General features: G+C 43.3%; 2 protein-coding genes across 3 annotated transcripts; one reads left to right on the top strand and one right to left on the bottom strand.

Annotated features, from left to right (window-relative positions):
- Nucleotides 1-761: 761 nt before the first annotated feature.
- LOC115052107 (cardiomyopathy-associated protein 5) lies at nucleotides 762-7,475 on the bottom strand. Of its 2 annotated transcripts, none has more exons than XM_029516031.1 (2): nucleotides 6,313-7,475; nucleotides 762-3,707 (listed from the first exon to the last, which is right to left on the bottom strand). In XM_029516031.1, exons 1-2 carry the CDS (start codon nucleotides 6,567-6,569, stop codon nucleotides 1,508-1,510), a joined length of 2,457 nt encoding a protein of 818 aa, XP_029371891.1. In that variant the 5' UTR covers nucleotides 6,570-7,475; the 3' UTR covers nucleotides 762-1,507. The 2 variants fall into 2 exon arrangements, with proteins under 2 accessions (XP_029371891.1, XP_029371892.1); XM_029516032.1 differs by lacking the exon at nucleotides 6,313-7,475 and adding an exon at nucleotides 4,595-5,204.
- homer1 (homer scaffold protein 1) lies at nucleotides 6,486-18,736 on the top strand. Its single transcript, XM_029516033.1, has 9 exons — nucleotides 6,486-7,308; nucleotides 12,519-12,675; nucleotides 14,128-14,259; nucleotides 14,791-14,883; nucleotides 15,627-15,769; nucleotides 16,354-16,513; nucleotides 16,591-16,701; nucleotides 16,783-16,863; nucleotides 17,120-18,736. Exons 1-9 carry the CDS (start codon nucleotides 7,304-7,306, stop codon nucleotides 17,306-17,308), a joined length of 1,071 nt encoding a protein of 356 aa, XP_029371893.1. The 5' UTR covers nucleotides 6,486-7,303; the 3' UTR covers nucleotides 17,309-18,736.
- The last annotated feature ends 171 nt before the right edge of the window (nucleotides 18,737-18,907 follow it).

Genomic DNA, 18,907 nt, shown 5'->3' with positions numbered 1-18,907 from the left:
GTTTTCCTGACGAGTTAGTGGTCTCAGTCCTTTGTCTTTAATACAACATGAGGTGCATTTTAAAAAAATGATGATTCCATCGTTGAAGGGGGGGTTTCGTGGGTGATTGACAGAGTGTACCGACCATGGTGACCTGCCTGACCAATCAGGCTGAGCTAACCTTCACCTCTAAATATTGTGTCTTCTGGTTTCAAACAATCAAAATGCGGACAAGAATTAAGAATTAAGAAATTACAAACAGTTCCCAAACAACCTCAGACCTAGCTGTATCTTTACCAGAACAAAACTCTCTGTACTTCTGTCTGGTTTAACTCTATTTTGCGTGTGTTTTGAGTCTCCTCTTCAAGGTCAGCAGGCCTGGACTCTCTGCTCAGCTCCAGATGGGACTCTGGATTCAGGCCTGCAAGCGGCTCTATTTGAAAATACCTGCTCTCTCAAACGTTACAGCTGAGCAGAAGTCCCCATACAAAACAGTTTTTTACTTTGTTTTCTGACACTACGAGGCCTTAAGGCACAAGACGTGTACGTTCAAGTTTATTTTTGAGATCTCACGAGTTGTTGGCCAGTGTATAACATGTATTGGGTGTTTTGTTGTGCATATCCTAAACATGTCTGGAGAGGATCTTTAGCTGCAGTTCCTTTTAGTTGAAGTAGAAAATATTTGTCCCACCTCCAGATCCAGTGTTTGTCTGATATTAGATTTTGATGATGTGGAAACACGTACACACAGTTAAAATGTTAGATTTTTTTATTTTGGCATAAATTAAAACAAAAATCCATCAAAAATATTGTCTAAATATGCACATTTGCATGTATTTCACACTTTAAAAACTGTTTACAAGTAGGTACACGGTACACAGACGTCAATTTGAGTTGAGAGTGTCAGGTTAACAGCCAGGGAGGTTTATTTATAGCCGAAGATCCAACCTACCGTCACACAAACCCATGCACTCTCCCCCTTCTCCTCTGCCTTCAAACACACAGAGATTCATGCATTGGTAGCTTCACTGAAGAAACTGGGTGAACTCTGAGCAACAGAGGGAAATGTCATCCTCTGGATAATTCATTATCATAGCACCAATAAATCTATATTATGAATTAATCTGCCAATTACATACTGTCTGCAAAGTGCCAAACTGAAGGTAGAATCTGCAAAGGTATAAACAAAACCAACAAACAAAACCGTCCTCCAAAGATTCAATGTGGATTAATAATTTATCAGCAAATCTTCACTTGGAGACACTGACATCTGCACTTTTTTTGTTCAAGACAATTCAATCAACAAAATCATTGATATCTGATTATTTGTTTCAGTGACAGTCTTGATACGACTTTGGTTCTTGAATTCAGGCAGTCTGAGTATAGAAAGGTAAAAATGATAAAACCTAGACTGAGCTTCTTATTGTAAGCTTTAAACTCTATCTCAGTTGATTCTACAGTGATTTTAAGATCTTGACACATCAGCAAGGCACTTGATATTAAAATGGCTGCAAATCCAGAGGCTCCTCTAAAGGATGATACACTGTCGTTTGTCTTTGGATGGTTCAGTTGAAGCTGAATTGACGTCTGATTTGATATCCGCCTCTTCTGTTTCACGTCTCTCCTCTTCCTCCACCGTTTTACTGTGAGTCTCCTCAGCTTCAGCTGCTGTTGTGTTTCTGACTGTTATTTTGTTGCTGTCTTTGACAGTTTCTGTACCAGCCAATGTGTTTTCTGCTACAGAAACCTCAGAGGAGGTTTGAACCGCCTCGTCTGCGTCTCCATCTTCTTCGTCGGCAGTCTCTGCTGGTGATGCCGTCTCTTTTTCCTCCTCCCTCTGCTCTTTTCCACCGGCCTCTTCTTGTTCCTGTATGACAACGTCCACGGGAGTCAGAGGTGTGAGGTCCAGACACGCCTTGGGAGCAGATGCTGCTCTTTTCCTCGGAGGGGCAACTGGCTTTTGCATTTCCAACTCTTGCTGCCATAATATTGGACGTGAATCCGCACTGACATCTTCCTTGTCCAGGGTTGTGAGATGATCATCTGCGTTTCCCCAGTCTGATTCCTCTGGAAGAAACTCAAAGCTGGAGATGCTCAGTGGATCTCCTGGGGTTTCAGGCACTTTCTCAACCTTTATACATACGCTTTTCTTGGATTTAGCTTTACTCTTCTTGGCTGATTGAGTGTTCTCCTCTTCTACTGTTCGAGGGAAAGGCTCCACATCACATGGAGAAGAGTTGGCACTGGACCTGAAGAAGTCTGTGATTTCCTCCTCTGAGTTTGGAACTTCACCCTTTCCAGGCTTGGATAGAAATTCAAAATCATACAAATCTTGGGGCAATGTCCGCGAAGCTTCCTCTGGACTTTTTTCTTTGTTGGTGGGTTCCACGTCCACGGCGGGCGTCTCATCTATCAGGACGTATTTCTCCAAATATCCCCTGGCCTCCCGATCTGAGTGCCTGCTGTGGAAGGACTTCTCAGAGGCCATACTTTCTGTATCCTCCTCTTTTTGTCGGCTGCCGATTGCTTCCTCGTACAGGTCGGTGTAAAGGAAGGCCATCGCTTTGGGCTCCTCCAGCAAAATGGGGTCGATAATTTTGGGAGGTCCTTCAGGTAGAAAGATTGGAGTCAGGATGTCCTCTTGGCTTCCAAATAAAGTCGAACCGCTCGGTTTTGAAGGAAGTTTCAAGGGCGCACCTTTACCCGCATCCCCCTTAACCTCTGTGTCCATGAAGCAGTTGTCTGTCCCGCCGTAGAAGACTTCGTCTAGAAGCTCGCTGGTGATTTCCCCCAGACTGACTGTGTCTGACCTGTCATGTTGCACAGCTGTTGTGATTGTAGTGTCTGTAAACTGCACTATTTCACTTTCCTGGCTCTTGGTGGTATTCTCTTCCTCCTGTTGCACTTGGCCCTCCGCGGTCACAGCAGGACTTCCCGGCGCCTGGGCATCAATCAGCGTGAACGCCTCAAAGTAGTCCACATTTCCAACGGCTCCTCGGCCCAGAGGTCTGGGCACCGGAGCGCCTGGTGGATCCATGACATGTGGACCAACGGAAACTGACGGCTTCATCTGTTGATCTCTAACTGCAACTGACATCATTGGAGCATTTGTTGGGATCCACAGGTCGTTATCGGTCTCCTCACTTGTTTTAGGGACAGGGCTGTCCTCCAGATAAGATAAGTTGTCCACCATTTCTCTGCTCTCCTCTTCGTCCACAGTCGCCAGTTTAGAAGGAACAATGATATTTAGGATTTCAAATCCTTCGGATACTAAGCTGAACAGACGTTGCTCTTTATCTACCAGAGGATCAGTTGGATATTCTTCAGCTCCTTCTTCAGTTTTCACGTTTGGTTCTGAGACTTCTACTAATTCTGGCCTCCCTGAGATGTTCTCAGAGCTTTCAACAAGGACGTCTCTTCGTCTCCTCTGAATGCCGGCCTTCGCTTTAGTTTTCTTTTGTCTTGAAATCAGCTCCTCATCCATGACAAAGATTATCTTTCCTGCTGGAACAGGCCCAGGTTTCGCAGACCGGACTGCGATCGGAGAGCTGATATCCGCCGTTGAGTTTCCGGCCTCAGATCCCCACGGTGTGTTGCAGCGACTCGGAGTCGTCTCCCACTCGATCCCGCTGTCCTCGCCTTGCATGGTTACCATGGAAAAGCTGGCATCCATCATCAGGCACTGCATCTTCGGTCGCACATCATCATCACGCACAGCCTCACGTAAACTGAAAGTAACACAAACACAATGAGATGAAATGACACAAAATGTATGGAAAGACATTGTTCCCATGTAAGGTGTAATAATAATAAGTAATAATTTTTTTATTTGCTTGCACTTTGCATAAACAGGTACAACTATTGTGCAAGTGACTAACAAAGTGTGTTGTTACAAAAGACAAATTAAATTGCTTGTTGTTTGGTCATGTATACAGGATTCTATAAGACCAAATGAATTTACTAATAATGTCTTGTTCTCTCAGGCTTTTCTAAGAAATGCATAGGGCTATAAACTACAATTAAATTCTAAACATTTGATTTAGAAAACATTATGAAAAACAGTAAAAACAAACGGCCCTCTGTGGTAGAGTACTCGCTGACATCGCACCACAAACACAGCAGAAACACACAAATTTTCTGATATAAAATTCTCATATTTTTCCAGATCAAAACAGTTGCTGCTTGATTTAGTGTGGCTAGACTGAAAGATAAAGTGATTCTAAGCAGGACAACGACGCCCTCAAGTAGCCATCAATGTCATTAAACCTTTTTCGGACAGATTTGTTGGTTTATTGGCAGCTCAGAGAAAGTTAATTAAAATAACAAACTGGAAGTACTTCAATGGCCCAAAAATGCAAAACCACTGAGTTTCAAATTGAAACATTTTGTTTTGAGTGAAGTCAAATTAGAGTCCAATTCTTTAGTGAACCTAAATTCTTTTATTAAGAAGTGGTGTTAGGTTTTACAGTGTGTGAGGGATTTGTACATAGATTATGCTCAGCTGCTGGTATGAAAACGATCATGTAATCCACATCAGGCATCAGAAAACATTGACTATGAGCTGCAGTAATATAGATGGAAGACAATTTTAAGAATTGTATTTATTGATTGGCACCTGTTTCGAAGGTTCTCCACTTCATCGCTGGCATCAACATTTGGCTCAACAAACTCTTCAGGCGTCAACGCCGTCATCTCAGCGTCGGCATCTGAATGTCCAAAATCTTCTGCCAGAGCGTCCATTGTTGTATATCTTGATAAATTTGCTTTTGCCTCTTTCCACAACCCAACGCTGCTCTGTTGGTCACATTCTAGGCAAGTGAGCTTGAGTTGAGTTCTCATGCTCAGCGTAATCTTGAAATAGAAAACTAGTCTTCCAGTATTTCATCTGAAACATTTGCAACATGTTGGGAGGTTCATTTGTCATCTTGTTCACACTGATGGCTCAGCTGCTGTATTTGATTTGTACAATAAAAAGGGTGAATTTGTTGTAGCTTGTATCTGCTTTTAACTAAGAAGAGCATGAGGGAAATGTCTAGTTCTAAATATAAATTTTTTGGCAGCAGTATCCCGTGTCAAGGGGCTGTCAGAGGCAGAGAGTACGTACACTCAGGTCTTTGGCTCACAACTCCTGAGATATCAAACAAACCCCATAATAAGCTTTAACACTCGTCAGTGAGGACATTAAGACGGATGAGTAGCGAGCTCGAGCACCATCTCGACCTTTATCAGCCCCCTCCCCTCATAACAAATACTTAAACGGCTTTACATTTCTGCATGTTTTACTTAAAAAAAAAAAAATCTGTTTTTCTTGACCCCTGACCTTCACTGCTATGAAAATGTCAACCGCACACCTGCTTATGTCTGTCCGACAGAGTGACAGGGATACCAGGCAACATGGGAAAGGTAAGACTGGAGGAGCGGGAGAGTCAACAGGTTGAATCTGGGCACGAGTATACACTTCATGGACAAAACCACAATTCACTCACCAGGCATTATAAACTGGAATACAGTCATCTCATCAGTATCTATTTTAGAATTTAGTTATCTTTAGTAAATTACATTTACATTAATACATTTTTTTTTTCATTTTACCTTATATGTTACTTGATAAATATTCTATCTTCTGATAGATATAGATTTTACATCAAGAACATAAATGAGTTTATAAAATTCATGTTGAGTTTTAAACCAAACCAAAATGTCAATATTTAGGTTCAGTTTCTTTTCATTCTCTTATTTTTTTATTTGAACTGTGAATGAAAATGAGCCATAAGATGGCAACCATGCACCATTTAGATCTATCTCCAATTTGGACTCTGTCATAGCTGACAAATGAGCAGATCAGTGATTTTAGATGGAATATGTATAAAAACAGTAAAGTAATGCTTAATAATTAAAGTTTTTGTTTTTACACTTTGTTGAGCTACCTTAACCTCAGAAACTGTAACTGAATCATTGCAGTTGTTGCCACAGAAGCGAGGCTGCAGTGGAGTTAGATCTGAGTTCAGTTTTAATGTTAGAAGGAGCGAAGACAGAACTTACTGTCACACATTTTAAAGATAAAATAGATGTCTTCTGCAAAAATATATTTTTGGGGTGAATGAAGTTCAAATTTATCAAGAAAAAAACTTAACAACAAAGATGAGTTCTACTGAGTTATTACGGTGTTTTGAGGTGTAAAAGGTAATTTCATCCATTCATAAACGGGGAAAGTGTTTGTGTGGGATGATGTTGGGGGTGGGGGGGGGGGGGGGTAAGTCCGTCCATGTGTGCAGGATCTGTATTTTATCCTGCTGCAGAAAATAAATTAAAAATATAAATAAAAATATTCACCTTTCGCTGCTCCGCTCACCGGATGCGACGGGACCCCTCGTCGCCCATGACGTCAGAACTTCGGCCGGTGACGCGATGACGTCGCCGCGTCGGAGCGGCGGAGGACCGATCGGACGGACGAGCCGAGGAGAGGATGAGCCGGAGGACCGCACCGCCCGGATCCATCCGAGATTAGCCGCCGACACAGAGACGGGAGGGATCGGCCTGGCCGGGGGGGGGGAGGGGGGGGGTGTGAGTGACACCGGAGCCCGGAGCATGTACCGACCGTTCGTCCCGGAGATGAAGCGCTCTCCTCCGAGAAGATGTCCGCTGTAGTGGACTTTCTCCGCGGCCGTAACGCTCGCTGAATCTCGGCCGGTGGTCGTGGTGGTTCGATGGCACAGCGGACGGTGAGGACCGAACACTTTGTCGGGTTGAAGGGTGACCGTTAACGGTTAACGGTTAACGGTTACTCCCTCCTCCCTCTCCTCCCCCTTTAGCTCTCACCGGTTAGCAGCGGGCGGGTGACGTTAAATCCATTTCTCGACATCTTAACTTTTAATTATTTTAATAATTTTTATTATTGTTGTTCTTGTTATTTAAGGGTTAGGGTTAAATCACGCTGCCGGACGGAGTTTAGGTCGTTAATCCGCTTTTTGGTCAACAACAACAACAACAACAACCGGAGGAGTTTTAGTTTAGCTAGCTGACGGTAGCGGCTAACTGCCACCGCCGGGATCCGCCGACTGTTCTCGGTCATCATGACAGCACCGACATTAGCCCCACAGAAATGTACCCAAGGAGAAACCACAACAACAACAACAACAACAACAACTAAAACCACAACAACCAGCCATGTCGGACTGAAAACAGCACCGTGGCTCCGCCGGCAGTGAAGTCACAACAGCATCCAGCGCGGCTCGCTCCCAGTCGGGCAGAGAAGGGACCTCCAGCCCGTTCCGACCACCGAGGGGGGCATTTTCCACCAGTTTACCCACCGAATCCAGCAAAAATGGGGTAAATATCCGCAGCACATTGTTGGTGTTGGTCCTCCTGTCGTCCCATCAGCTGGGTACAGCAGGAAACACCGTCCATCAGGATGTCCTCTCCCCCCAGATTACAGAAGCCCAAAGATTAGGCTGTAATGAGGCAGGCTACTGTTGGTGAGTCCCTGACAGAGAACAGGTCAAAGGTCTGTCTTTGGGAAGCAACACACATGCATCAACGCTTTTCTGCCTGTCCTGTAAGGGCACACAGTTGGAGAGATAAATCCCTTTAAATCAGTCCCATCCCCTAAAGTAATGCATACAGCCGGACCTGCAGATGTATGGCGACTCTCTTGATCAAGAGCGACCTACTTCTTACTCCAGATGAAGGCAGATGATGTAGCATGTGATTGGTTTGTTGTCATATTGTGGTTGGAGGATTGGGGGGGGGGGGGGGGGGGGTTGAACTGCTTACCTCCTTGTTCAAAGCACATCCTCTGTAATTCACAAGGCCAGTGGTTATAATCCAGTCAACAGTCAGTTCCTCAGAGTCAGAGCGGGATCGTGTCCTATGTGTGCCCTTACCCCGTAATTAGCCAGGCAGGGTTGGCTGTTCTGACGGCAGCTTCTATTCCTGTACAATAGACGATTGTAAACAAACCTGGCACTTGGATAAATGTGCGTCCAGGCAGCGTTATCTTGTTCACTGTTCAGGCCAGAATGTCACACAATGATTTTACAGGGGGTATGTTTTTATCTGAGAGGACAGTGCTGACTGACTGTTGACGCTGGAATTCAGCTGTGCTTATGTAGGAGTTATCAGAGATACCACAGCACATATGAAAAGCATTATACAGACATCTCTAATGCTCGGATTACAAACTGGAGGCAAGGCTGGTAACTATAAGACCAATGAAAAAGAAAGAAAATACTAGAGGTAAATCAAATAGAACCCAAATCCATATGTAGGTTTCACTTTTCCTTAAGTGTTGTCTAGTCCTTTTTTAAAATCTTTATTTCAAAGTGAAGGGGAATGAGAGGCGAGGGAGGCACAATGCATTTAAGAATCTAGACATCTGAAAATACAGGACACCTCTTTATCTCAAGTGTGTTCAGTGGTGTTGGTAATGAAGTGAGAGGTCTCATGAGGCCACTCTATGACAGATGACCTTTGCTAGAAACGTTCTTGCTGTGCATTTAAATGTTAAATTCCTTTTACCTTCAGTCAAAGTCCTGAACTGGTCTGAAGAGACACAAGATGTTTTTAACTTTTAGACAAAGAGGAGGCAGATGTGGAAAAAGCAGCGGGCAGAGATTGTGGAAAAACACAACCCGATTGAACATGTCAGCCAAAAATGTCTGTGCAGAGAATGACAGGAACACACGCTTTAGTCTCTGTCCCTGAGAGCTGTGCTGCCACAGCATATGGGTGTTTTAGACTGGAGGTCGTCGCCCTGCCAAGACCCCGCTGCCTCTCTGCGAGCGGGTTAACCATCAGGGACGCCGGGACGGGGAGAGACAGAGTTGGAGGATGTTCACGGCTCATGACCAGCCCCGAGTCACATGGGCTGTTTCCATGACGACGTGGGCAGCAGCTGAGTTAGTAATGTAGGGTTATTTTTCCTGTGCCTGTGGAGCTGTCAGAGCTTTGACAGACGGGGGGGTTTCTTCTTGTTTTAGTCAGATGATTTACACTTTTTCTTTTTTACCTCAGTTATATTTATTTTTGTTTGATCAAACAGAGGTGAAGAACGTTTCACAGACTAAATGATCAATCAGAAAAATAAACAGACAAACAAATTAATTGATAATGAAACCCTGGGGTGAGGAAAATTTCATTAGAGTAAAAATGGAGAGCTGTGACAATTATCCAATTATCAGGCCGTCAGTAGACAGAAACGAAAAATGAACTGCTTAAATAACTGGTTAATCAGTTACATTACATTTGTTCCTGGTTCTACAATTTGAGAATTTCGTTGCTTACATTATACTATTTCAGTATTTGGATCTTTTGAACCCTTCAAAGTATCTGTGGAGTAGATTATTACTTTTTTTAGTTTTCAAATATTTTATAGACCCAGTGATAACTAATAAAAATAATCTTTAGCTGCGACCTTAATATGTATCAGCACGAGAAAACACATACAAGTTTTGAAAAATAAGAGTTGAATAAAAACATGATTAAAAATGTTATTAAATTCTGAATTGGTTGCGATGACATCACACACTAGGGGCCCTTACACTAATATCACAGCCATCTCCCATCTGCAGAGCACACCCTTCATCATAAAATTGTCATTTTAGTTTAACTGCAGTGTAGAAACACTAACCTCGTGTATCAAATATTGATTTTCCTCCAAAGATCCATTTACTAGTTTGGGTTTCTATCACTTTCTTTGTTTTATAACCCAGCTAGGAAAAAAAATCCTTAAAAACTGATCCCTGGAGAGTTCAGATTGTTCCATATAAAATAAAAAAAAGCAGACTAAACTCCCGAATTGATAGAGCTTCATTATTCTGAGGTGGTTTAAGTTTACAAAGGACAAAAGAAGAAAACATATTTGTAGGAGTGACGGCTGGATCTGACCTGCTCTGTGCGCTGTCCCGATTGGGTGGTACATCCTGTCAGTCAAACAGTAGCCACGCCCCTAGCCCCATCCACTCCTTCCTGGTGTGTTTCACCCCAAATGGAGCATAATTTAAAAAATGAACATCATGTTGTATTAAAATATTAAACTAGAGACTGAGACCACAAACTCATCAGGGAGCATGAGGGACATTTTCCCATAGACTTCAACACAGTCTGACTTCTTTGTCGCCCCCTGATGGCCATTAGATAGAATGCAGGGCTCGTAAATCTAATGTCTGTGCCAAACATCAACAGGCTCAGCTCACCACAGTAATGCTTCCTGATAAAGAACGCACTGTGTGTAATTGTGATCTGAACACACTGCAGATCTTTGTGTCCCGCTGTGCAGACACTGCTATCTGTGTGTGTCTGCCTGAGTGCGCCTTCTGTTTTTCTGACTGCCTGCTGGTTGTAAGTGCTGATCTGATAATGTCTACAGTCTGATTCCACAGTTCATTTAATTGTGGAAAAGGAGCACCACAGGAGCAGGTTTTCATCTGGGCCACTCACGCCAAACCTCAAAAGAAGGATAAATGTTGTGAAAAGTTGGTGAAAATACTGAGCATGATCTTACCTAAAATGCCATTTTCTTCTCCTCTCCTTTCTTGGTGTGGAATTACCCGCCCATGACCTGTGTTACATAAATATCCTACATATTTAACATGCACATTAATATTTATAGGACAGTATTCCCTTACTATCTCCACCGTCGAGCTAGTGGGACACCTCAGAGCACCGCCATCTCTCTGATTAACTGTGTCTATCTTTAAATAACATCAGCAGTCTTCACTCTGCTGATGAGAGGCTCCTGGGGGTCGCCGTGTCCCTGAGGAGACCTGGGAAATTCTGCTCCCAGCTAAGCAATCAAATCTAGTTTCCTTGGCAGACGGAGGATAGTCGTCCAGACAAAATATACATCCAGTGTGTCCAGCGTTGAGATAAAAAGACACTTTCAGAGCTCAGCTGCAGAATAAACCTGTTGATGTTTCCTTTGTATTGACTTCATTTAGCGTATCTGTGGCTGCTGTCCCTGAAGAATCAGAGCCCTGCTGTGTATTTTTGTCCTTTATGGCAGAGTGACAGAGGTGTGTATCTACGAGTCGACTGGATCGGTAGTGTTCACACTTTGCGACCAACGCTTCGCTCACCTGCTGCCTAATGTATCCCACCGCTGACAGATGCCATGGTAACCAGATCACCTGTCAGGGTGTAACGTTATGGCTGATTGGTGTACAGATCAACATTTATAGACGTCACTATCTGTATTTCCTGTCTGTTAGCCATTCAAATCAGCAGTAACTTCAAAAATAAGATCCATATTATTCTATTAGCACAGCTGTAATAGTCAATTTATATAGTAAATCTCAATAATTAAGGCTTCAGTCTCTCCTTCTAGTGAGCTGCTGACGGTGACTTGGTTGTCTATCAGCTCTGCTGCTTTGAGACTCTGAATTAAAACAGCAAGTTGGGACGCTTCCAAATGGAGTCTGTACATCTTCAGGGAAAAAACCTGCTCTGAGTTGATTTCCACGAGCAATCAGACCACAACTATACAACAGACAGACAACAGCTTCTTTTACTTTTAATCCAAGACACTGTCAGCAGGTCTTGTTCCGAGTGTTCAAAATGAAATGAGTGACGTGTACCAATCGATCTGAACCCCCATGACCTCCTGCAGCAGAAGGTGACTGAGAGACTGTGACCGCTGTGATATATGACAATAATCACAACAACCTACGAATGAGCGTCTTTTAAAGATGCATAAATTCCTCCCTGACTGCATCTCAACCACCCCGTCTCGGCCTCTGTCTGCCTCCAAGTTACCTGCTGCATCTGTTGTTCAGGGCTTTCCCCCCTTATTTTTTTTTACATTTTTTTAGCTATTCACTCCGAATCAGCCGGTGGATTTAGACGCAGCACAGTGAATATCATGTAGGTGGCCTAAATCTTAGCATGGTGATCATTTGTATATTATTTTTCCAAGCTTTCCTAAAGGTTTATTTTGAGCTTGAATCACTTTTAATAACTGCAGTAGTTTGTTTGTGTGTCTATAAAATGGAGCTTTATTATTTTACACCAGATCTTTTCTCATAGCAGTCTTTTTTGCAGATATGAAGAGAACAGAATATGTTCATCTGGCCTTCGTGCTGCTGAGATGTATGCATGCATTTAAACTTGTGCAACACTTGTTCTGTGTGTGAACTGTCCCTCACCTTCCTCAGATCAGCCAGAACAGAGATCGATATTTATTCATTCACACATTTGCGTAGGTGTGTTTTAGTTGTGTTAGTGGTTTGTCTTCAGAAACACCAGCAGTTCACAAACTGATGGTCGACATTATGGACAGATTACAGACAGACTGTTGGACCCACTTCCTGCTGTGATCCTCTTACTCTTCTCATCACCTTTATTTTTTTTATCATGCATAATGTATCCATCATTCATGATAATTCATTATTCTGCCTCAACTGTTACACACATTAGTCTTAAAAAATAGATTTTCAAACATCATTTTGTCCAATTCTGCAGCAGTAGTGCTCACCTGCTGTTTCACCTTCTCACTGTCCAGCGTTTCAGTGAAACTCACACATGACCGTTCTCTCTCTCTGCAGAGAGCAGCCCATCTTCAGTACGCGGGCCCACGTCTTCCAGATCGACCCAAACACCAAGAAGAACTGGGTTCCCACGAGTAAACATGCTGTCACAGTCTCCTACTTCTTTGACAGCACCAGGAATGTATATCGAATCATCAGTCTGGATGGCTCTAAGGTGTGTGTTTCTGTCTGTTTTCTTTCCTTGGAAGGTTTTACAGGACTTGTCTGACCCTAATTTTGTGTTAGTTCACTATGTTAAATTGACTAATCAGCAGCTACTTAGCAGTCAGTTCTTCATGACTCGTAACCCCAAAAGCAACACATGAACTTTCTTAGATTCAGGCATTTCGATGAGATGATAAAATCCTATGAACACCCACAAAGTTGGAGCCAATCATCAGCAACGATTGGAAACAATTATTACGGTCCACATTCAGCCTCTGACTTGTTTGCCTTGGCCCGGCCTCTCTGTGCTGAGGCGGTGAAGGGGCGGTCGGGCCGTCATATCTATGTGGCAGTGATTATTTTAGTCTTGAGAGAGGTGCAGGGGTGGAGTTAGCATAGTTATGTAAGGGGTTCTCTGGGTGACTGTGTCTATTGTTGAAGCAGCAAGTTTTCTGTGCTGTGTTCAGCTGGAAATAGCAGAGAACTGGTGGGCTGGGGCTGGAGGACATTACCATCCAGACCACAATAAACAAGAAAACAAAGAGAAAGACTCAAAGATCAATCTCTCTCAGTATGTTGCTCTTCAAAGAATGGAAGTGAGGAAACTTTTGAAATGTTTTAAAACGTAGATGTATTGGATCAGGGTCCTGCTGCATCTGCTGGTGGAGCACAGCAGTCTGGGTGTAGGATGGGCCTTTTGCTGCATCTCTTTCCCCCACTTTCCCGTCTCTCTCTCTTTCTCTGGCTCCAAAGTTAAATAATATAGCAAAGAAAATTTGCATCAATGCGCTAAAATAAATAAATATATTGTAACCCGAAGCATCTTTAAAAGAGTCACATCGACTGGCTAAACTTCATCTTCTGTTGACTAGTTATTTTCTCCCCTGTTGTATCAATTATTTCCAGGAATAATTTCCTGGAAAATTAACAGAAAAAAGTTCTAAAGTTTGTTTTGTTATCCAGATTAATTTCTATTAATACAGCTGCTGTATTGAAACTCCAGTGAATATTTATTACTTTACATTTATTATTTAAACTTTACGTTCCCTGTTCCAGCCCGGGGGTGAAAGAAAAAACTGGACTAAGAATCAGCACTGCAGCACATCTTTTAGACACTTTTCACATTTTTCATGTGTTGCTCAACCATACTCTGAATTAAAACTCTCACAGTTTTGCTGTGTGAGCATTTAAGAACAGGAATTGAATCTACTGACCCATTTCAACTGCAGAACTATAAAATAATGGGGCTATTTGCAGGAAACATCTGAGGAAATGAACTGTAAATTAGCAAACTCTGCTGATGAGAGCTGTGGAAACACAGAAGACTTAGAGTTTCTGACCTTGCAGCCATCTCTCTGCCTCCCACATGGATCAGTAACATCACAGTCGGCTGGACTCGGCATCGATACCAAACAAACGCATACACAAACACAGTCCCAGTTGTGTGCTTTATCGTCCACAGGCCATCATCAACAGCACCATCACCCCCAACATGACGTTCACCAAGACGTCACAGAAGTTTGGCCAGTGGGCCGACAGCCGGGCCAACACTGTGTACGGCCTCGGCTTCTCCTCCGAGAGCAACCTGGTCAAGGTGAGAGCAGCAAACGCACCCAACAGCATGTGGATAAGGAGAAATTAGGTTCAGATCAGTGGGAGATGATGTCAACATACATAGAAGTCAAAGTACTATGATGGAAACATTAATGTGGACGTGAACAGACACTCTAAAATGGTTCAGAAGTGCATCCTCACATGGTTTATCTCAGATTCTGTCTGGACATCGGCTACAGTTTCACCTGCAGGAGTTACTGGAGACTTTTTCTAACAGAGCAAGTAAATTCACGTAAAAGATCTTCTGAAATCTGTCAAACAGCCATAAATAACCCCTGAAAATGATCCAGACGCCGTCTGTCAGGACAGAGTGTGAGTCTGTGACTGATATACAAAGATACACTGACGAGGGTTTTACTTATTTACTGTCTCGCTGAAAAGGCCTTGGTGACGTGAAAGTTTTCCAGCAGGACGGGTGTGAAAGTGTCTCCTGCCTGAAGGGGATCTTCTTATAATCAAAATGGTATTATGTCCAGGCCTGTATTGTCTTAGCTGCTCCTGCTACTTTTAGTTTGCAGATAAGTTTGCTGAGTTCAAGGAGGCAGCACGGTTAGCGAAGGAGAAGTCTCAGGAGAAGATGGAGCTCACCAGCACTCCCTCTCAGGTAACATTTTATTCTGTTTTCTCAGTCTGATTCGTGCTATCCTGACTAAGATGTGTTCATTCAGTGTAAATGTCCGGATAAAGTGGGTAACAAGATGAGAGGCTGACGGTTGTGGTTGTCACATGATGCTGTTTCAGGGCGGCGCTGTAAAAGGGAATCTGTTGTCAGTCAACAAAGCTGTTAAAAAGAAGGTAAAAAAAACAGAAATGATCATATTCATGACTCTGATCCAAAGGCCCCCATTTTTCCTGAGTCAATGACGTAACCTCCAACCAAACTCCAGTAGGATTAGAGTGACATCACGGCTGTGGTTGTTTGGGAAGCTCCTTCATCAGCCTTTAACTCCGTCGTCTATCGTCCTGATGTCAGATTCACCACCACCCCACCGAAGACATGCTCTCATAAAGTGACAGTCGACTGTGACAACCATTATACACAGATTAGTAAAAGGAGGGAGGAAAAGTGATTTCTGAAAGTTACCAGCGTGACTCAAAAACTAACAAAAACAAAACAGCAGCAAGAAAATCGAAAAATAAATAATACTTCCTGTTTGTGTCCAGGAGGAGTCACGGGGAGGAAGAGCTTTAATCAGTTAGAGCATCACTTCGCACACATTTCTGAGAGCATGGACTCATCAACACTTCCTGACATTTCAGAATTCAAAATTCACGGACTTCGTCTCGTTCTTGACATCACCGACTGTTGATGATCGTGTTGTTTGTTTCACCTCCACTACAAATCAGGAGTCGGCTCCAGGTGACATGCAGTCACCTTTGACCTCTGAGAGCATCAACGGTACGGACGACGAGAGAGTCACACCTGACACGCCTCAGCACACCGATGCCAGAGCAGAGCCTTCCCAGAATGCACTGCCCTTCTCACACAGGTAATCCTGAGCTCAGACAAGCCGATCTGATTGATTGAACTCTTCCTGTTTCTTTTGTGTTAAATGACTTATTAACTGTTCACACGATCGCACTCAGCAGAGCAGCTCCTGTCGAGCATGTCGATTCATTCATTCATTATTAATCTGGTAAAGCATCACATTAAAACACTACCTGCATGCTCCCTATTGATCATACACCACTGATGTGAGTGCAGAGTCACACACTGAGGTCTCATCTTTGCTTTAGGGGAAGTGAATGCAGCAGAAAAACTCACCGTTAAACTTCATCAGTTCACGTCCTCTGAAATACTTCATGTTGTCCGTTACAGCTGCTCGTCAGATCTGTATGCGTCTCATACAGATCTTCTTAATCTCATTGGTCATATTTTACACTCTGGAGTAGACAGGGAAACCTCCAGGAGGTTTATCTGCAGTCCAAACCATAGGCTGTTTCTAAAAATGAACTCCAGGTCTATAAAGTCAGTCCTGTAGAGCCTTAAAGCTGCATTAGCTCAGTAGATTTCTTAATGAGGTTTTTTTCATATAAGCAGATTAATGGATAATAAAAAAACTGTCTCCTCCAGTTCAACCAGCATCAATAAGCACTGGGAGGCCGAGTTGGCAGCTCTGAAGGGAAACAACGCCAAACTGACGGCAGCTCTGCTCGAGTCCACAGCCAACGTGAAACAGTGGAAACAGCAGCTGGCGGCGTATCAGGAGGAGGCAGAGCGGCTACACAAACGTGTACGAAAAACACCACACTCATTTGCTGGTTGATTTTCCTTCCGTGCCGTTGATGGAGGCGGATTGTTGTTTTCCAGGTGACGGAGCTGGAGTGTGTGAGCAGTCAGACCACGGTGATCAAATCTCAAAAGACAGAGCTTAACCAAACGATAGAGGAGCTGGAGTCGGCTCTGAAGGCCAAGGAGGAGGTGGGCCAGTGAACCGTGAGCTCTCAGACATGCTCGTCTTATTGGATTCTGATATTTCCTCCTTTTAAAAATCATTCCCAGGAGTTGGAGAGGCTGAAGGCGGAGGTGGAGAGTGCCGGTGACTTTCAGTCTCAGAAGGACTCCCTGACTCAGAAGCTGCAGGTGAGCAAATCTGACCTGAACATGAGGTCACGATGTTCAGATCAGTTCAGGTCGGATAAGGAAAGAACTCAGGTCAATGTCTTTGGCAGTAATAATAATTCTCATTTCATCTGATTATTTAATGCTGAACTGTGGAACAGATTGAAACACTGAACACGATAGTTTAACGAAATGACTTGTGAAGCACCTCACAGTTTAAAACAGCTTTCAGGTCCTCCTGATTCTGAAAGTCAACGAGTCTTTGTGTTTGTGTCAGGAGACGGAGTCGAGGAATTCGAGCCTGGAGGCCCAGCTGAGCGACCTGGAGCAGCGTCTGGAGAGCAGCCAGCTGGAGAGGGAGGCCTTTCGGAAGAGTCTGCGCTCCCTGCTGGAGCTGCTGGACAGCAAGATCTTCGAGCTGACCGAGCTGCGGGACACGCTGACCAAGCTGATCGAGGGTAGCTAAAGACGCACACACCGGCGACACAACGCCGACAACACAACACCAACACTGCAGCCAGTGCTCAGAGAGCCGCTCACCTGCACGTTGGCACTCACCTTCTCACTGACATGTAAAACAACTTGAATTGTCTCGTTTCATCGATACGTGTAAAAGAGTATGTTTACACAACTTTATGCATTAACGGTACACATTTTGTTGCATCCACATCGTTTACAATCAGCCAAGTGAAGAGGGCTTCACCTGGGCCATGCCTTCCCTCCGCTGCACTCTGGATTATTCTTGACTCTGTGACGACACACAAACTCTGAACGAGCTTGTTTTCAGTTGAATTTGCTTTTTGGAGCATCATTCCATTTGCGCGGACATTAAACTGTTTTCACTCTGAGCTTCGCTTCGGCGCATCGAGGAGCCTGAGATGGTTCCCCATTTTTTACTTCCTCACTAACAGTCAGCCAAATGAGAAGGACTCCAACTTTGATTACTCTTTTTTTTTCCTCATTGTTTGAACTCTGGAGGGTGAAATGTGATGAAGAGGTGACAGACTGATGTTCATCCTGTGAACTCCACCGAAGGAGGAGGAGGATGACAGTACGTCTTATGTTCTTCTGAAATATATGAGCAATACAAAGGGAGCGTCAGAGGGTAAATAAACACTTTCCACTCTCACTTTCAGGTAATTTTACTCCTATCTTGGATAAGCCACAAGCGAGGCGGAATTTTATTCAGTAGTTTTTCTTTCTAGATACTTTTTTTAAATGGTACTATTTTAACAAACTCATAGTGCACTTGTAAAAATGGAATTTGTGTGTGTGGGTGAATCAGATGATCTTGTTTTCTTTCCCTTCTTGTTTCCGTTGCGACTTAAAGTGCAATCATTGAATCCTTTTCAAATTTATTTCTGACTAAAATGAACCGAAGATCAATCGTGATGAACGTTGTACAAAAGATCCCTGTTCTCTTTTTAATCGTCTGCTTTGTGGGTTTTGATTTTTGTTGTTTTTGGAAAAAACTGGCAATATTTTTGAACTGTGTGTCAGAGGAGGTGGAGAAGAGCAGCAGGCGGAGGAGGGGCTGGGTCTTTTGCCAAATGTTTTCCTGTACAGGTTTTTGTTGGTGTTGCCTTTGGTACACAGATGCATCAGCAGTAGCTAATAGCGGTACTTTTATTTTTACTCTTCCTTTTCTTGTGGGATTTACTATTTGCCAAAAATTGGGTGACGTGGAGAGGAAACACCTGAAGAACACTATCAAAGGGCTTGTTGTTGGTTTGGGAGACTTGAATGATTTTAGCAGTGACTTTATCACGTTGAAACATTAAGACACCCGCAGCTTGAAAGGGAAAAAAACATGTTTGAATAAGACTTTTAAATGTTGAGTATACCACATGCTTCAAGACACAAATGGTAATTTTGAGTTTATAGTAAAACAAAACTTCAATGGAAATCGAAGATGTCGTGTCGTTCTTTCACAGCTCACCTGGCCCGGCTCAGGTAGGCTGTTAACACCAATTTGATGGATAGATTTTTCTGGATTCCAGTTTATTTTTAACGCAACAAAGAGAAAAATGACAAAAAATCTGAATCAAATGACAGATCAGGTCAA

This window comes from Echeneis naucrates, chromosome 12 (genome assembly GCF_900963305.1).
Source record: "Echeneis naucrates chromosome 12, fEcheNa1.1, whole genome shotgun sequence".
In the NCBI taxonomy this organism is placed as follows: domain Eukaryota; kingdom Metazoa; phylum Chordata; class Actinopteri; order Carangiformes; family Echeneidae; genus Echeneis; species Echeneis naucrates.
This window is presented reverse-complemented; position numbering and strand designations above follow the sequence as displayed.

Coding starts and splice junctions, on each gene's coding strand:
- LOC115052107 (XM_029516031.1), bottom strand. CDS start 6,569: ATGCTCCGGGCTCCGGTGTCACTCACACCCCCCCCCTCCCCCCCCCCG. Junction 3,708..6,312: donor GGTGAGCGGAGCAGCGAAAG/GTGAATATTTTT, acceptor TGTTACTTTCAG/TTTACGTGAGGCTGTGCGTG.
- homer1 (XM_029516033.1), top strand. Junction 14,884..15,626: donor TCACCAGCACTCCCTCTCAG/GTAACATTTTAT, acceptor ACTACAAATCAG/GAGTCGGCTCCAGGTGACAT. Junction 16,514..16,590: donor CAGAGCGGCTACACAAACGT/GTACGAAAAACA, acceptor GTTGTTTTCCAG/GTGACGGAGCTGGAGTGTGT.